Raw genomic sequence first — 15,792 nt, 5'->3', positions numbered from 1 at the left:
ACCACCTTTCGGTAGGGCCTTTGTCTCGGCGTAGTGGGTGAGGTAGTCGGTAGCTACGACGATCCATTTGTTTCCAGAAATCGACGTTGGAAACGACCCCGTTAGGTCCATCCCGATTTGTAGGAACGGTTGGCGAGGTGGTTCGATCGGCTGAAGAAAACCTGCGGGCCTTGTCGGCGGTGCCTTGCGTCGCTGACCGTCTTAGCATGCCCTCATGTAACGAGCGACGTCGGTGGTAAGGCACGGTCAGTAGAACCTTTCTTGTATCCTCGCGAGCGTGCGGGAAACATCAAGGTATCCTGCCGTTGGATCATCGTGCCGGGCCTGGAGGAGTTCTGGTCGCAGAGCTGAAGACACCACAAAAAGGCACTTGGCTCGAAGCGGCGAGTTCTTTTGAAGAAGGCCGTTTCGCAGCGAAAACGACATAAGTGCCCATTTGAATACCTTCGGAACAACGGAGGTCCTGCCCTCGAGGTATTCGATTAGCCTCCTATGTTCCGGGTCAGCCCACTGGCGTTCAGCGAGGTCGTCGGCAGTTATCGTTCCCAAGAAGGAGTCGTCATTCAGGTCTTCGGGCGGTGGTGGGTCGACGGGGGCTCGCGACAGGCAGTCGGCGTCGGAGGGTTTTCTGCCGGACTTGTAGATGACGGTAATGTCGTATTCTTGAAGTCTCAGGCTCCATCGGGCGAGGCGACCTGAAGGGTCCTTAAAGTTAGCTAGCCAACACGAGGCGTGGTGGTCGCTCATAACTTTGAAGGGCCTGCCGTAAAAGTAAGGACGAAACTTTGACGTCGCCCAGATGATGGCAAGGCACTCCTTTTCTGTTGTGGAATAATTGTTTTCTGCCTTGGATGGAGACCGACTAGCGTAACTAATAACCCTTTCCAGTCCGTCAATTTTCCGCACAAAAACTGCACCGAGTCCTACGCTGCTTGCGGCAGCGTGCACTTCTGTTTCGGCATTTTCGTCGAAATGCGTGAGTAACGGAGGCATCTGTAAGCGTCGTTTTAGATGCTTCCTCTAGTGGGGTTTCCCCCTTGAACTCGACGTCCGTCCTCGTAATTAAGGTTATTAAGTGGCTCGGCGATGCGGCCAAAGTTATTGACGAAGCACCTGTTATAGGCGCACAGGCCGAGAAATCGACGCACGGCCTTATGGTTAGCGGGTGGCGGAAATGCGGCGATGGCGACTGTCTTCTGCGGATCAGGTCTGACTCCGGACTTGCTTATCGCGTGTCCCAAGAACAAAAGTTCCTCGTAGGCGAAGCGGCAATTTTCTGGCTTCAGGGCGAGTCCATAAGTCTTGATGGCTTGAAGTACAACTTCAAAGCACTGAAGATGCTCGTCAAAGCGTGAGGAAAACACGACGTTGTCCAGGTAAACTAAACAAGTCTGCCACTTCAATGCTACGAGCAATGTGTCCTTAACGCATTGAAAAGTCGCAGAATCCGAGCAAGGACCGACGGGCATGACCTTGAACTCGAAAAGGCCGTCTGGTGTAATAAACGCAGTCTTTTCTCAGTCTCTCTCGTCTACTACGATCTGCCAATAGCTTGTCTTGAGATCCATCGACGAGAAGTATTTGGCGTTGTGGAGTCGATGAAGGGCGTCGTCTATTCGAAGGAGAGGGTATACGTCCTTCTTCGTTATCTTGTTGAGTCGTCGATAGTCAACGCAGAAGCGTAGTGTTCCATCCTTTTTCTTCACTAGCGCCACCGGTGACGCCCATGGACTTTTTGAAGGCTGGATAATGTCGTCACGGAGCATCTCGTCAACTTGTTTCTTTATGGCCTCGCCTTCTCGTGTGGAACCTCTGTACGGACTCTGACGGAGTGGCCTGGCATTTTCTTCTATTACGATTCGATGTTTCGCGACAGGTGTCTGTCGAATTCTCGATGACGACGAAAAGCAGTTCTTGTATTTCAGGAGCAGGTTCTCGAGCTGCTCTTTTTTATGCGTCTGAAGTCTCGAATTAACGTCGAAAACTGGTTAAAGGGTTTCAGTCGTCGGAGTACATTCGGCAGAATCGTTGAGGGCGAAAGCGGTGCTGGCTTCCAGTATCTCTTCGATGTAGGCAACTGTCATCCCTTTGCTCACGTGCTTGTACTTGTTGCTGAAGTTCGTGAGCATCACTCTTGCTTTCCCTTTTCGCAGCTCGGCTATTCTTCTAGCGACGCAAATTTAGCGGTCGATCAACAGGTGCCGGTCGTCTTCAGCGACGCCTTGTATGTCTGTTGATTCTTGAGTGCCGACAGAAGTGCTGACGCTGGAGCGAGGAAAAATGGTGACTTGGTCTTCCAGCACATTCAAGGTGTGATTTCCTGACGACGTGTACGGCGGCAGTGCTTTTTCTGTGGATAGTGTTATCGGCTTTGCTCTCGGGTCGATGACCGCACCGTGGAAGCTCAAGAAGTCCATTCCAATAATGACATCTCTCGAGTAATTCTGCAGTACAGCGAAGCTTATGGGATAAATGCGACTGTTAATGGTCAATCTAGCTGCGCAGATTCCCGCTGGTGTCACTAGGTGACCTCCGGTTGTACGGATTTCAGGGCCTTAATTCCCAAGCAGTCCTAACTTTCTTCAACTTCGCGGCGAAAGTCCCACTGATGACGGAATAGTCGGCTCTGGTGTCGACGAGAGCTGTGACACTGCGGCCGTCGATGAAAATGTCGAGGTCACTGGTTCGACGCCTGGCATTGCGGTTGGGTCGCGGCGTCGGATCACGGCTACGACGGTTTGCACCTTCACTTCGACGTTGCGTAATGAGGACTTCTGGTCGGGACGTTTCGACGTCGGGGCTAGGTTGAGGTGACGGCGGGTTCTTGAAGTTTCGTCGTGGTGGTGTCGTCGTCGGCAGCGGAGGATCTTCGGCAGTTCGTCGTGCTGCAACCGCACCTCCATCGGTTGCTGCCCTTAGTTTTCCCGATACGGGCTAGGCGAGCAGCCCCGACTTAGGCCAGTGTACTGACGACGGTGCGGTGACATGTAGCGGCCCGCGGTGAAGGTGAACGAGAAGATCCTCGAGGTTGTTAGGTTTGGCCCGACAATTCGTCTGGGCAGACGCCATTGTGCGTAAGCCGGTCTGCTAGGGATGTTTTCAACCCCATCGGCGCCCAGTCTGCAAGACGCTGTCCGGTAGATGTTCCAGGTAGCAGTCGGGTCTCAAAGAAAGCTTCGCGAGACAAGCCTTTTGTTGAACGTGCTCGAACAGCGGGGGGACGGCGCCACTGTGGCTGGTCTCATTAAGTCAACCTCTCGACTCGGCTAATGTCGTCGCCGACGCGAAATCGTCACAAAAGCACCGTCAGTCCTGAAGCGTGGGAAGCCGTGGAAGAAGCCGTCCCCAGGATCGAACGTTTGGACTGCCATGTTCGAGAGAGTTCTGGAAGCCTGAAGCTGAAAGCTGCATGGCCCGCTGCTGACGTTCGGGTCAGCGGCCATCTCCCCGGAGGAGCTCGATCTTCCCTCTCCGGACCTTACCTCCTCGCCCGGCGGCGCCTTCAAGGCGGGGGCCGGGTGCGTCATTGTGTGGTGCGCTCGTGCTACCATTGGACCTTTTTGCCCAGCGGAGTGGTGCAATATCTGCACCCTTTCTGGTGGGTGGATCACTGAGATTTGGTCACCTGATTTGTGGCGAGAGTCCTCACCGCCTTCTTCGGACCTCCGTGTAAAGAGACGGCGGGCTATAAAAGCCGGAGCATTTTGTAAATAAGAGCGAAATCATGAGCTGAATCATGAACTGAATCTCTGTTGTACATAATGCTGGATTTTCTGAATCCCTGTACAGTTCCTATCTTTCAACTATCATATAAATAAACCTTCGTTCTATCTCCCTTACGAACGCGTCTCCTCACTGGCGAAGATCGGCTATGCGGACGACGGCGGTGTCACACCGGTCCCGTTAATTAGGGAGGCAATCGCCGGGCTAATTCCAAGAGCCGAAGTATCGGCCCCCCGAACAGCACCACGAAAGCGTGGACAATTTAGAAGTGGTCCTTATTGGTGCGCCAGCGGACGCCGGCTGTGGCCCAAAGAACAAGACAGAGCCGAGAGTTGATAAACAAACAAATTATATTCTCAATAATGGCAGATCGAAAACAATACACAAAAATGCACACTCCACAATAGTTGCATCCAATATGTCACCAACCAAACCAATCAATCAACGTATTACACAATACAATCAGCCACACTTGAAACAACGGACACAGGCAACAATACGCACTACAATGCAGTCGCATGCATTGAACAACCAAGACACTTAAGGACTAAAGAGATAGAAAACCTATTCAGTCCAAAGCCCTTGGAACAAAAGTCTGAATGATACTCTTCCGAGAATCACTCACTCAAAGTCCAGCGTTGTTGCCGTTCCGTAGTTCTCGAAGTTTCTCTTCCAGGAAACCTCCCGTCTTCAATTGGCCACTCTTCAAACTTCAACTTCTTCGCCGGAACACGTCGGCTTCACACTCGCAGCGGTTGCCACGGGTATTCGCTCGATAGCGGTAAACACACACTCTTGCCTGTAGCTCGAGCCGTCCCTACGGACCACAAACTTCGCCGACTACACGGCGGACTCTCTACGCACTCTGGCGCTCACTTCCGTCTCCTCCTGATCTGTCACTACGGGCAGAACCTTCGCCGACTACACGGCGGAATTCCTACGCGCTCTGGCGTTAACTTCCGTCACCTCCTGATTTCTCGTCTCGGCTGCTCGGTTAAATACCTTGCGCGCGACTTTCCAGATGTTTCTCGTCATTTCGTCGGCGCGATACGCAGCGAAGGCTGGGGAGAGGCACGAGACGGTTCGACTGCCCTCTCCGGAGGATGATTCACTCGGTCTGACCCCGCCTCCTTCGTTCGAGAAAAATCGCGGCCTTGCTGGGCCGCCGATGTGGGGTGAGGAGGATCGTCTGCGAAGCCGTGCTTCTGCGGGGAGAGCGCGCGCCCGGGAGCCCTGGATGTTGGCTTTCTTTTTTTCTTCTTTTTACCTCGCGGCGTTTCTGCCGCCCGTTGTCGCAAGGATTTGGCGGCGCGCTCTTTTTTAGCGCTCGTTCTGTGACAGGCGGGGAGCCAGATACCCTAAAGAAAACTCGCCGTACTTACCATCGACCTCGAGCTCTTAACAACTGGTGGCAGCGGTGGGATGCCATCATAAACGTCCTACCCTTAACAGGGTGTCATCTGCGTTCCGGCGAGATATTCGGCGATGTCACGAGGTCTTTCACCCAACTGTGGGCGCTATTCTTCATTTCGCAATTAGTATTTCAGCCTCCTTTTCCTTCTCGTAGTGATTTATCAAATAGGCCGCTGTTCCTTATGGACTTGCATATGAACTTGCATCTGAAAACAAGTGAAGTTCCGTGTGAATAGGCTTCCTTCTTTGTCTTACATCAAACCATCGAGGTACACTGAACTCTAGAATCGATTCAAGCTCATTAAACAATCACCTCCAAGTCTCCATTTCATCATCTGGTAGTGAGTCGTCTCAAGACGTCACTTTCCTCCACGTGTTTTGTGTTTCTCGCTTGGCTGTTACCGTGAATGCAGTAAAGAGTTCCAGAGGATCGTATACTCTTGCAGTGAGCTGTAACATTTGGCGCTTCGTTAGCGCACCGCTGGTATCAATGTCTTTTATGTCAAACTATGGTAGGTACAGCTTATCTTCCTTGAAGTTCCATCTGATGCCAAGGACCTTTATTTCGGTGGAAGCCCCGAAGCTTGCGTTTTCCTGTTTTTTATGTTTTGATTGATTTGTGGCGTATAACGTCCCAAAACAACGATATAATTGAGAGACGCCGTAGTAAAGGGCTCCGAAAATTTTGACCACCTGGGGTTCTTTAACGTGCACTCAAATCTGAGCACACATTGTCATTTGAAGTCACTGGCTCGCGTCGTTCTTGTCGATAAAGGCAGGCATTGATGTTATGCAGAATGCTAATCGTTTTTAGCTCATACTTAGTGGTCCTCGCCAACTCGGCTTCCGCTGTTTCCTGCGTTATGAACTGTTCCATCTGTTCGTCAACTTTCTTTAACATGTCGGCGATGCCTCTAATCTGGCTGTCTATTAGCGATATTGCCGTAGGGTCTTCATTGTCATGAAGCTTGTTTTCTCCTTCGCTCACTGGGTGGGTTATTTGCGTCCTCAGCAATTTTCTTTTCTTCGAAATTACTTCCATGTTCAATTTGAATAATTGAGGAAATGGCTGGTCGCTTACAAATTTCAGCGGTGTTATGCCTGCGAGTCCACAGCGAACGTCCATGCCTCTGAAAAAGGCAATCTATGTCAAGGCCCGCACGCGAGCCCGCCTGACGCGATCAACTCAACGGCGTCATCACGCGGCGGTGCCTTTCTGTCGCGCACGCACAGCGATCCCGTTGCAGCAATAGGCGCCTTCCTGTCTGGCGAGTCTTACGCAATGCGTGGCGACGCCACTCGTTCTTGGCTGCAACCACGCGCAGCGGCTCCGGATTCGATGAGAATGACGCGGCCCAGCGGCGACCCCATTGGAGGATTCTGACCTCATGGCCAGCGGCGCTTTTGGTTGGACATTTATTTGGTTACTAAAAGAATCCTCCCGGTGCATATAAAAAAAAAGCCCTGCGGCGCGTCGCGAGCAGTAGACCTATGTGTCAGAGAAGAGAGTTCGGCTCTTCGAGTCTCCACCGGCTTTACAGCTGCCACGAAATATTCCTTTAACGTCAATGCTACACAGCTCTATACCAAGCTCCCGCTATAGAGTTCCACGCCTTAATTTTCAAGTTCACAAATCTCATTTCTCACTAACCTCTGTACATGGATATTTTTTTTTTCATTTCAAGCTGTCACCTTGCCTCACTCCGCAGCGTTAATTTCTTGAAGTTAAAATTAACCATATTTCCAACATGTTCTATTTTGAAGCCCGTAAGTTTGGTGCAAGCCGCGATTCAATTCTTGGTTACGCAACACTAAATTATTGAAGCATCTGGAGGATTAAGATGCTAGTGCCACTGACCACAAGAAACGACTTCTTCTTGTTTAGTCATATTTTACCAGTTTCTCTTCAGATGAGCATTTATTATGGTATACCTGTTTTTTTCGCCCTTCTCCTTATTCATTATGTTAAGAAGTGTTTAGTATTGAGTTATTTCATTCTTGTCGCGCATTTTATTGGTAACCAACAGTGTGGCCAATTCCTCAAGCGGATGTGAGCCAGCTTCCCTAGGTGGGCGACAAAAGAGGAAAGAAAAAAGAGAGAGAACTGCATCCAGAGTTTGGTGCATGAGGAAATCCTACGATTCTCGTGAAAAGCTCCCAGAATCCACGCGTCATCTTGTAAATATATTAACCGTTGCATATATTTTTCCTGGTGTGTCCATCCTTCCCCCACGTTGACCTAGATTTCTCCGAGGTAATATGCTCCACATTGAATGCTGACACCGCGTGCACAGACAGACAGACAGACAGACAGACAGACAGACAGACAGACAGACAGACAGACAGACAGACAGACAGACAGATAGATAGATAGATAGATAGATAGATAGATAGATAGATAGATAGATAGATAGATAGATAGATAGATAGATAGATAGATAGATAGATAGATAGACAGACAGACAGACAGACAGATAGACAGACAGACAGACAGACAGACAGACAGACAGACAGATAGACAGACAGACAGATAGACAGATAGATAGATAGATAGATAGATAGATAGATAGATAGATAGATAGATAGATAGATAGATAGATAGACAGACAGACAGACAGACAGACAGACAGACAGACAGACAGACAGACAGACAGACAGACAGATAGATAGATAGATAGATAGATAGATAGACAGATAGATAGATAGATAGATAGATAGATAGATAGATAGATAGATAGATAGATAGATAGATAGATAGATAGATAGATAGATAGATAGACAGACAGACAGGCAGACAGACAGACAGACAGATAGACAGACAGATAGATAGATAGATAGATAGATAGATAGATAGATAGATAGATAGATAGATAGATAGATAGATATAGATAGATAGATAGATAGATAGATAGATAGATAGATAGATAGATAGATAGATAGATAGATAGATAGATAGATAGATAGATAGATAGATAGATAGATAGATAGATAGATAGATAGATAGATAGATAGATAGATAGACACACACACACACACACACACACTGATATGCTGGCTTTGTAGCGAAGGTGATCCAATACAAACTTGAGCGCCGCAGATCATTCTTGAGTGCTACGCAGTGAATACATAACTAATCTGATCTTACACTAGACACATTAACCAAATTAACATAATTCTTTGATTATGTGCTTTATCTACATCTCCAAGGCAGTCGATTGCGCAACAAACGAGAGACGCAGTTTCTCGGAACTCAACCCCGCCATTCGTAACACCATGGTCAAAGTTCTAAACTCAAGGTCGCGGTTCCGATTCCAGACCACAGCGGGCCTGTTCCGGTGGATGGAAATTGTTATAACCCTTGTACTTAGGTGCACGTCCGGGAGAACCAACTTCAGCTTTTTCTCTCTTTTTTTTTTGCGCATCAACGGTATGAGATTTATCTTATTTGATTGTTATGTGGCGTTTAACGTCCCAGAGCCGCCATATCACTATGAGAGGCGCCAAGTGGGGGGCTCTGGAGATTTCGACCACCTGGGGTTCCTTAACGTGAACCTAAATCTGAGCACACGGGCCGACAGTATTTTCGCCTCCATCGAAAATTCAGCCGCCACAGCCGGGATTCGATCCCGCAACCTGCGGGTCAGCAGCCGAGTTCCTTAGCCACTGGACTACCACGGCGGAAAAACTCGATTCGCAAATGTAAGTGAACTTGAGCAATCCTTGTATGATAAGTAATTAATCAACGCCTTGAATTCCAGCAAAGGCGGCGAACGTTAAAATTTAAACGAATAACCAATGACCAATGACTTTACTTTTTTTTAATTAAATGTATGTAAGGAGAGGCATCAACCTCTCCTTGCATACATTTATTAAAAAAATAACCAATGATTTTACTCAAAATTCTCATTTTTGTTTACTCAGATTACTCAGACATAGGTAGCAAGCGCTTGAGGCACCTCGCTAGTACGTGTTAGACAAAATATCAGAATAAAAAGCATTTATTTTCAAATAAATGAATTTAGGATACTACAGGCGAAAATTTACGACATGCAGCTCGAATGTTCGTGAAGGCCATCACATATGGCAACAATATACCGGCTAAAATCTAGTTGGTTGGTCATATTTCCGATAAAGCGGCAGCGCACAAATGTGGTCGTCAATAAGGATCAGATGAAGTTCAGCGCTTATGTCGTCCCTTTCGTGTTTCGTATTTTCGTTTTAACCCGGTGTGCGCCGCCGTTTTGTCGTAAATTTTATACTGTCGGAAATACAATACATATCAGTTGTCACTATACAAGAACTGTCAGCTTTGAGCACATATAATTACAATGCAGCAAAGATCATGCGAGACTCCTAATAGCTCCCATGAAAAGCGCTTGCTTGCTAACTTTGTCCCAGATGAAGAACGCGAATGGGTGTTCGACGCGGAAAGAGATTGGAGGCAGCGGTCCTGCACTCTTCCCGCTCTTCACAGAGACGCGTATCGCCGTGACGGCAGCCGCCACAGTGCCTTGCTCGCTGACTTCGATCAAGGCCTTGTGCTTAACGTCGGACACCTCCAAATTGTTTCTGGCACTGATGCCAGAAAGGTCCGCGCCCTTTCCGAAGGCACTTTCGAGTCCCAGCTTGCGGAGCGGCGTCACTAGGTCGTAGTCGGTCTGCAACTTGAACTTGGGCAGCCACAGTTGGACGTCTGTGTCCGTCAGACTGTTGGTGATCTTCTCCACGAGGTCCGTCGTGAGACGGGTCTCGACCGTCGACAGCCCGGTCCTGCTCCTGGGAAGCACGACGACCATGCTGAACCGGTCTCCCGCGTACGGCACTTCCAAAGCCCTCGCATCCAGTTCGTCCACCGAGGCATAACCAAACCGATGACGTACCGACATTGTGGCTACCTTCGCCTCGCGTCGGCCGTGGTTGTAGAAGGGGAGCGGCTTAGTTCTGCGTGCCTTGAACTTGGTCACCCACGTGCCTTTGAAGTAAATGGCGTTGATGAGAAACGCCACAGTGTTCATCGGTGGGGCGTCGTCGAGCAGCTTGGAAATTTTGCCTCTGGTCTTCTTGTTGACCCAGTCGTTGATTTCGGCCACCACTTTGTGGGCATCGCGAACGAAGTCCACCGAGCGCGCTTCCGCCTGGAAGTACTCGACGACGTCTTTCTTGTACTGTTCGAGAACCTCGAAGTCCTTCTGGATGAGCACCGTGTTGGCGATGTCCAGCGTCGCGTTCGCGGACTTGGTCTCGAGGAGCGACTTGTAGGCCGAAAGCACGGCATCCCTGTCCACGAGTCCGGCGTCCGCAAGTCCCAGAACGGTAGACAGTTCCTGCAGGGTCTTGCCGCCAGCTCCAGCGTAAAGCATTCCCAAGGCGATGCTGAGGCTTGCTGGCGAAAAGAAGACGTTTCGGTCAGCCGAATTCGAACAGAGCTCCTTGAAGAGGGCAACGCCCAAAGCGTTGTTGGCCCTGGCCTGCCCGGGCTGGATATCTTGGGCATATGCCGGCGGAGCCATGATTACTGCGGCACACAGCAGGATGGCGGTGGTTCGCGATGCCATCTTGACGGACGCGCTTCTAGCAGCGGAGTGGCTTCACTGGGAAAATTATAAGCGAACGGACTTCCATTGTTCCTCTTATCGTCGCCCCCGAAAAAAAAAATATCTCATCAGGGAATTTCCCAAACGAGCCGGACGTAGTGGCGTAACCGTTATCGTCTGGTCTATAGATACCGCATAGATATAGACGCATGTCTTTGCTCTGACAACGGCTTGCATTTGATCTCTAACTTTCGGAAGTAAAAATTACACGTAAGCTGCTCATGGAATGTAGCCTGCCGCCATATTGTCGAAAAATTGCACGGCCATAATCTTGCATTTGGAACAAAGATGGAAAAGGTCAAACTGAGTGATGGAATACACTTTAGTAACACTGAAAGGCGGGCGAGTTTGAACTTATTCATCGTTGCAGGACCACACCCAGGAATTCATTTTTCGGGGGGTGTTGCTGTTTAAAACGGCTAACTTTAGCCACTTATGATCCGTGTAAATGTATGCAGGTACATTAGTGCCACCCGAAAAGTTAAAGCATGAAGAAACGTTCAGGGGTGTCAGAACCCCCTAAACTCCCCCCCCCCCCCCTATTTACCTCCCTGCATCGTTGGGTAGCGCACAAACTGATAAAACACAAAAGAAGGGAACAGGACACCAGCGCTTGTTTTGTTCTCTGTTGTGTTTCATCAATTTGTGTGCTACCCAACGGTGAATGGTATACACCTTTACACAGATGGGAAGAAAACACCGCCATGTTAGGCTGCACGCAAAGATACGAAGGTTAAACCATAGCCTGGGCAGTGCATTTTTCAGGAGAGGGGGGGGGGGGGGGGTCACGGCAACTTGCGCAGCCCAGAAAGGTCTATGGAAGCACCCAGGGAGCCATTTTCGAAGAGACACGGTGCCAGTCTCAAATTGTTTGTGGAGGGCGGGGGTGGGGGGGGGGGGGTGCAGACAGTCATTCTGCCCTGCGTCCCACGTGCACACGCTATAGGACGACCTGATTGCCGCGAATCGTCGAAGTGCAGCTCATAAACGCGCAATATCCTGCCACTATTGAGCTTATCGCTGGATTACACACACACACAAAAACAATTGATGGTGTGGGAACACAGTCACGAGATAACCGGGGACATTATCAACGGTGGTTTTTTTCTTCGTCGCCCTTGCTTCCGTTCGGACGATATGCGGGCGTACCCTTGTTTTTGAACCGTGGTGCTTATCAGGAGACGGCGTTACGCACGTTTCAAGTTCCTTATAACGTATCTGGGTTTTTGAAAAATGACGGCAAAGGGGCGTAAACAAGATTTAACTTTTTTTTTATCCAGTGTAAGGGGCGATGGGCACCTCTTGATCTGAAGGATGGGGGGGGGGGGGTAGAGGGGGCGGCAAATGGTCGTTTCGCGCTGTGTATGCCATGGCGAAAAAAATTCCCCGAAAAAAACACGAATCGAATAATGATGAGTGGGCGAAGCAGTGGCATTGTTCGGTGTTGCCATAAATCGCCCGGGACATTGACCACTCAAAATGTATAGTGGTAGACGAAGAAAGTGCTTAACAGCGCGAACGACAGGAGGGGATAGAAGAGACGAGAACAGAACGCTGAACTAACAACCAAAGTTTATTGCAAACCAACTGCAATATGTAGGAAAACACAATCTGCGCATAACTACGCAACATCAGCAAAATCGCACATACATGCGCCAAACGGCCTGCCTTATCAAGAGCCAGTCATATCGGTGGACCTTAGATAACTAATTTCACAGCTGTGAAGAAAAATAGAAGGTACACTAACACAGGAAGCAACAAATTGTTGAATTTGGAAGGCTTCGCTAATCTCGCGCTCCCGCTTATTTTTATATCGCACTATAATCACACAATTGTCAAAAATCGGCTGACAGCCACACTTTTTACAATGGTCCGCCAAGTGGCTGGGAACGGAGCCTTTTAGAGCGTAAGCGTGCTCCCTCAACCGATCATTAATGCATCGGCCTGTTTGGTCAATGTAACAGAGCCCGCACGTAAACAATACCTTGTATAGGATCGCTAAACACATTCAACATAGCGCGTAGCGTGTTTCTTAGTGCATGCTTCTTTCTTAGGCTTCTTTCTTCACTGTTGACCCTGCGACATAGCCCAGCGAGTTTATCGCGTGCCCAGAACACAACTCTTACACCTATTTTGCCTGTGACCTATAGGAACTTCGTGTACGTAGGGAATAACAGCCTTGCCCGAACGTGGTTTGTTGAATAGGCTGTTACTTTGTCCCTTATCAGGCACTCTTAGTGACGTAAGGAGAGCCTCGGCGATGGAAGTTAGCAGGAGATTAGGAAAACCTGCTTGTTAAAGGCGATGAACTTGGTGTGAAAAACTACATTCTATCTGGTGGTGACAAGAGCGAGTTAGAGCTGCCTTTAGGCAAGAAAAAGCGATGCTACGCTTGACTATAGCTTAGAATGGGCGGACGTAAAAGGAAGAAGGCTTTTCTTTGAGCGTGGCTCGTACCGCCAACAGACATGGTCCACCAAAAAAAAAAAAAAAAGCATTTCTAAGTCTAGAAATCGTAGCTTGTCATCAGAAATAACCTCCGACGTTAATGCAAGTTGCTTCATTCCATGCCGAAATACGTGAAATATTTCACCGGTGGTTCACCGAGGGTCAAATTGGTGCAGCACCATCCAGCCCAATCAAGCATTTTGGTAATGTAAATTGGTAACAAAGCGGTGTACAGTTACATGAAAGTATTATTGGTTATCCCGGCTGCGGCGGCTGCATTTCCGATGGAGGCGGAAATGTTGTAGGCCCGTGTGCTCAGATTTGGGTGCACGTTAAAGAACCCCAGGTGGTCTAAATTTCCGGAGCCCTCCACTACGGCGTCTCTCATAATCATATAGTGGTTTTGGGACGTTAAACCCTACATATCAATCAAAGTATTATTGGTCATAAATGGTAGGTTGTGTTGTGAATTTCGTTTTGCCTTCATTATTACTGCTTTGTGGTATAGTATCTAGCCTGAGGTTGCCAAAAACGAGGTCTGTGCACGTTCCACTGCTGATGTGCGCCAGAGTATCAAGGATCATCATCATCGTCATCATCAATCATACAAAATGCATCGTGGAGCATATGGAGACGTCATATACTGCACAAGCCATGCAGTAATCCGTGATCTCCATCGTCATCACGGCTACGGCCCACGCCAACAGACAAGTCTCAACCTTGAGGAGCTTCGCTATGGCTTCGCCCCTAAAACAATTTCGTGGAAGAAAGCGGGGGGGGGGGGGGGGCACGGGTCTGTCACGGGTCTGTTATGCCACTTCCAGCATGTCTACGCCACTGGCTGCAAAGAAAGAAAAGCATGGGCTTGCTGGTGCGCGTTCGTACATCAATAACAAGCGCTCTTACTATTTGCTTTTGTATTATCAAATGCGGGCGCCTATATATTTCCGATACGACGGCTCTTGCGCTATCTAAGACGACTCACAGTTAACTTAGCGATGACGAATCAATACCAATAATTTAACTTTTAAACCATTTGTTGGGGTGGGGGGGTCAGGGGACCAGTGGGTTCTCTTGTACGGCTTTTTCTCCGATGCATCATAAACTAAACAAAAAATCCACCTGACCAAGCAGCCTAATTTATCTTCAGCCTTATAATATGCGTGTTACGGCTAGTTCCCGCAATATATCGTAGCTTTCACAAAGCCATTCAATTGTTTAAAAGAACGGGAGCAAAAACTTTTCAGGGCTCTTTTTCTTCGTATATCAAAGAGAAATAAACGAGCTGTCTTGTGCTGCTCGAAAAATAATTGAATTACAATGCCAATATTGCGGCTCCTCTCCATGGTTCACGAAGTCATCACGTACAATCACTCGTTCAGAGATGTAACCCTGAAAGTAGACGAGCAATCGCCCAAATATGTAATAATTTTGCAAACATCATTAATAGCAAAACGGGTTCTTTCAGTGGGCACTTGCAGCACTTCACCGTGTCATTTACATCAACTAGTACTTTTCAAGTTTTTCGATTTTCATTTTTTTTGGCGAGTACAACCACACTGAATAACAAAATGACTTCAGGGGAGGGGGGTACAAACAAGAGAGCATAGGCACGATGCAACTTACAACACTGCAATACTATCACACATCACTGAAGAAAACAAAGAGAAAATTGAACACCAAACGTCACTAAGCTTGAACAGAATCACATATCTGTGAAGAAAAGCAACTTTTTTTTTTTCACCTGCCAGTGACTTCTAAAACGGGAGTAGTCGGAATTCACTATTTCTGTTACGCAGAAATTTTGGACTGTCTGTCTAGCTGTGACACGCTTCAGCCACCCAGCTAAAGCTTAAGCACTTGCTGAACGCCCTGCCATCTTAAACTGGTGGCTGCCTTCATACTTGTGAACGTTGCCGATTAAAAAGCAAATATTACGCGTATACGAGGCCCAAAATCAGCACGTAAGTATTAGGTGCTGTGCTTATTTACTAGAAAATACGTAGATACATAATTCTAAAGACCTTAATGTTTCTTACACTACGTTGACAAGGCGACGCTGTGCGCGAAAGAAGGCCGGTGGAAGACTTTCGACGACATTTGCACCGAAGCGCGCAGATACGTAGCCTTTTTTTTTTTTTTTATTGCGAATGCACCAGAACAACACTAGACACACGGTCGCTTCGCACGCTCTAGTGAATGCCACTCTTGAAACGTGAGCGAATAACCTGCTTTCCAAATAACCGCGGTGTTCGTACCTGGGAAATGGTTTGGCAGGGCCAGCGAAACCATTATAAATGGCGACCGCTTTCAAGACGCGTAGTAGCACAGACTGAAACAATCGACCTGCGTCTTGCGAAACACATCGCTGAGTAAGAATCGTAAACACCGGTTTCCCTGTCTTAACATGCTCATCCTCGACGCTGCTTCTTAGCCAGACCGCGGGTCTTCTACTGTAGCACCCACGGCTACTTTATTTTTTTTATCCGGTGGCCGCGGTGGCAAAGTTGTACCCGCCAAAAGTAGGTACTAAAACTAGCGCCCATCGTTACATATCTTGCCTTGTCAAGAGCGTAACTTAGTGCATTAATTCGGCTGCCCAAGAAGGTTAGCA

General features: G+C 48.4%; 1 protein-coding gene across 1 annotated transcript; it reads right to left on the bottom strand.

The window, feature by feature from the left end:
- Positions 1-9,118: 9,118 nt before the first annotated feature.
- LOC119180890 (iripin-3) lies at positions 9,119-10,730 on the bottom strand. The gene has a single exon (XM_037432029.2). The coding sequence runs from the start codon at positions 10,689-10,691 to the stop codon at positions 9,477-9,479; it is 1,215 nt and encodes a 404-aa protein (XP_037287926.2). The 5' UTR covers positions 10,692-10,730; the 3' UTR covers positions 9,119-9,476.
- Between the last annotated feature and the right edge of the window lie 5,062 nt (positions 10,731-15,792).

Source organism: Rhipicephalus microplus, chromosome 10, assembly GCF_043290135.1.
Source record: "Rhipicephalus microplus isolate Deutch F79 chromosome 10, USDA_Rmic, whole genome shotgun sequence".
NCBI lineage: Eukaryota > Metazoa > Arthropoda > Arachnida > Ixodida > Ixodidae > Rhipicephalus > Rhipicephalus microplus.
The sequence above is the reverse complement of the archived record's forward strand: the minus strand, read 5'-3'. Positions and strand labels throughout refer to the sequence as shown.

Excerpts from the sequence above, each read along its gene's own strand:
- LOC119180890 (XM_037432029.2), bottom strand. The coding sequence starts at position 10,691 with ATGGCATCGCGAACCACCGCCATCCTGCTGTGTGCCGCAGTAATCATG.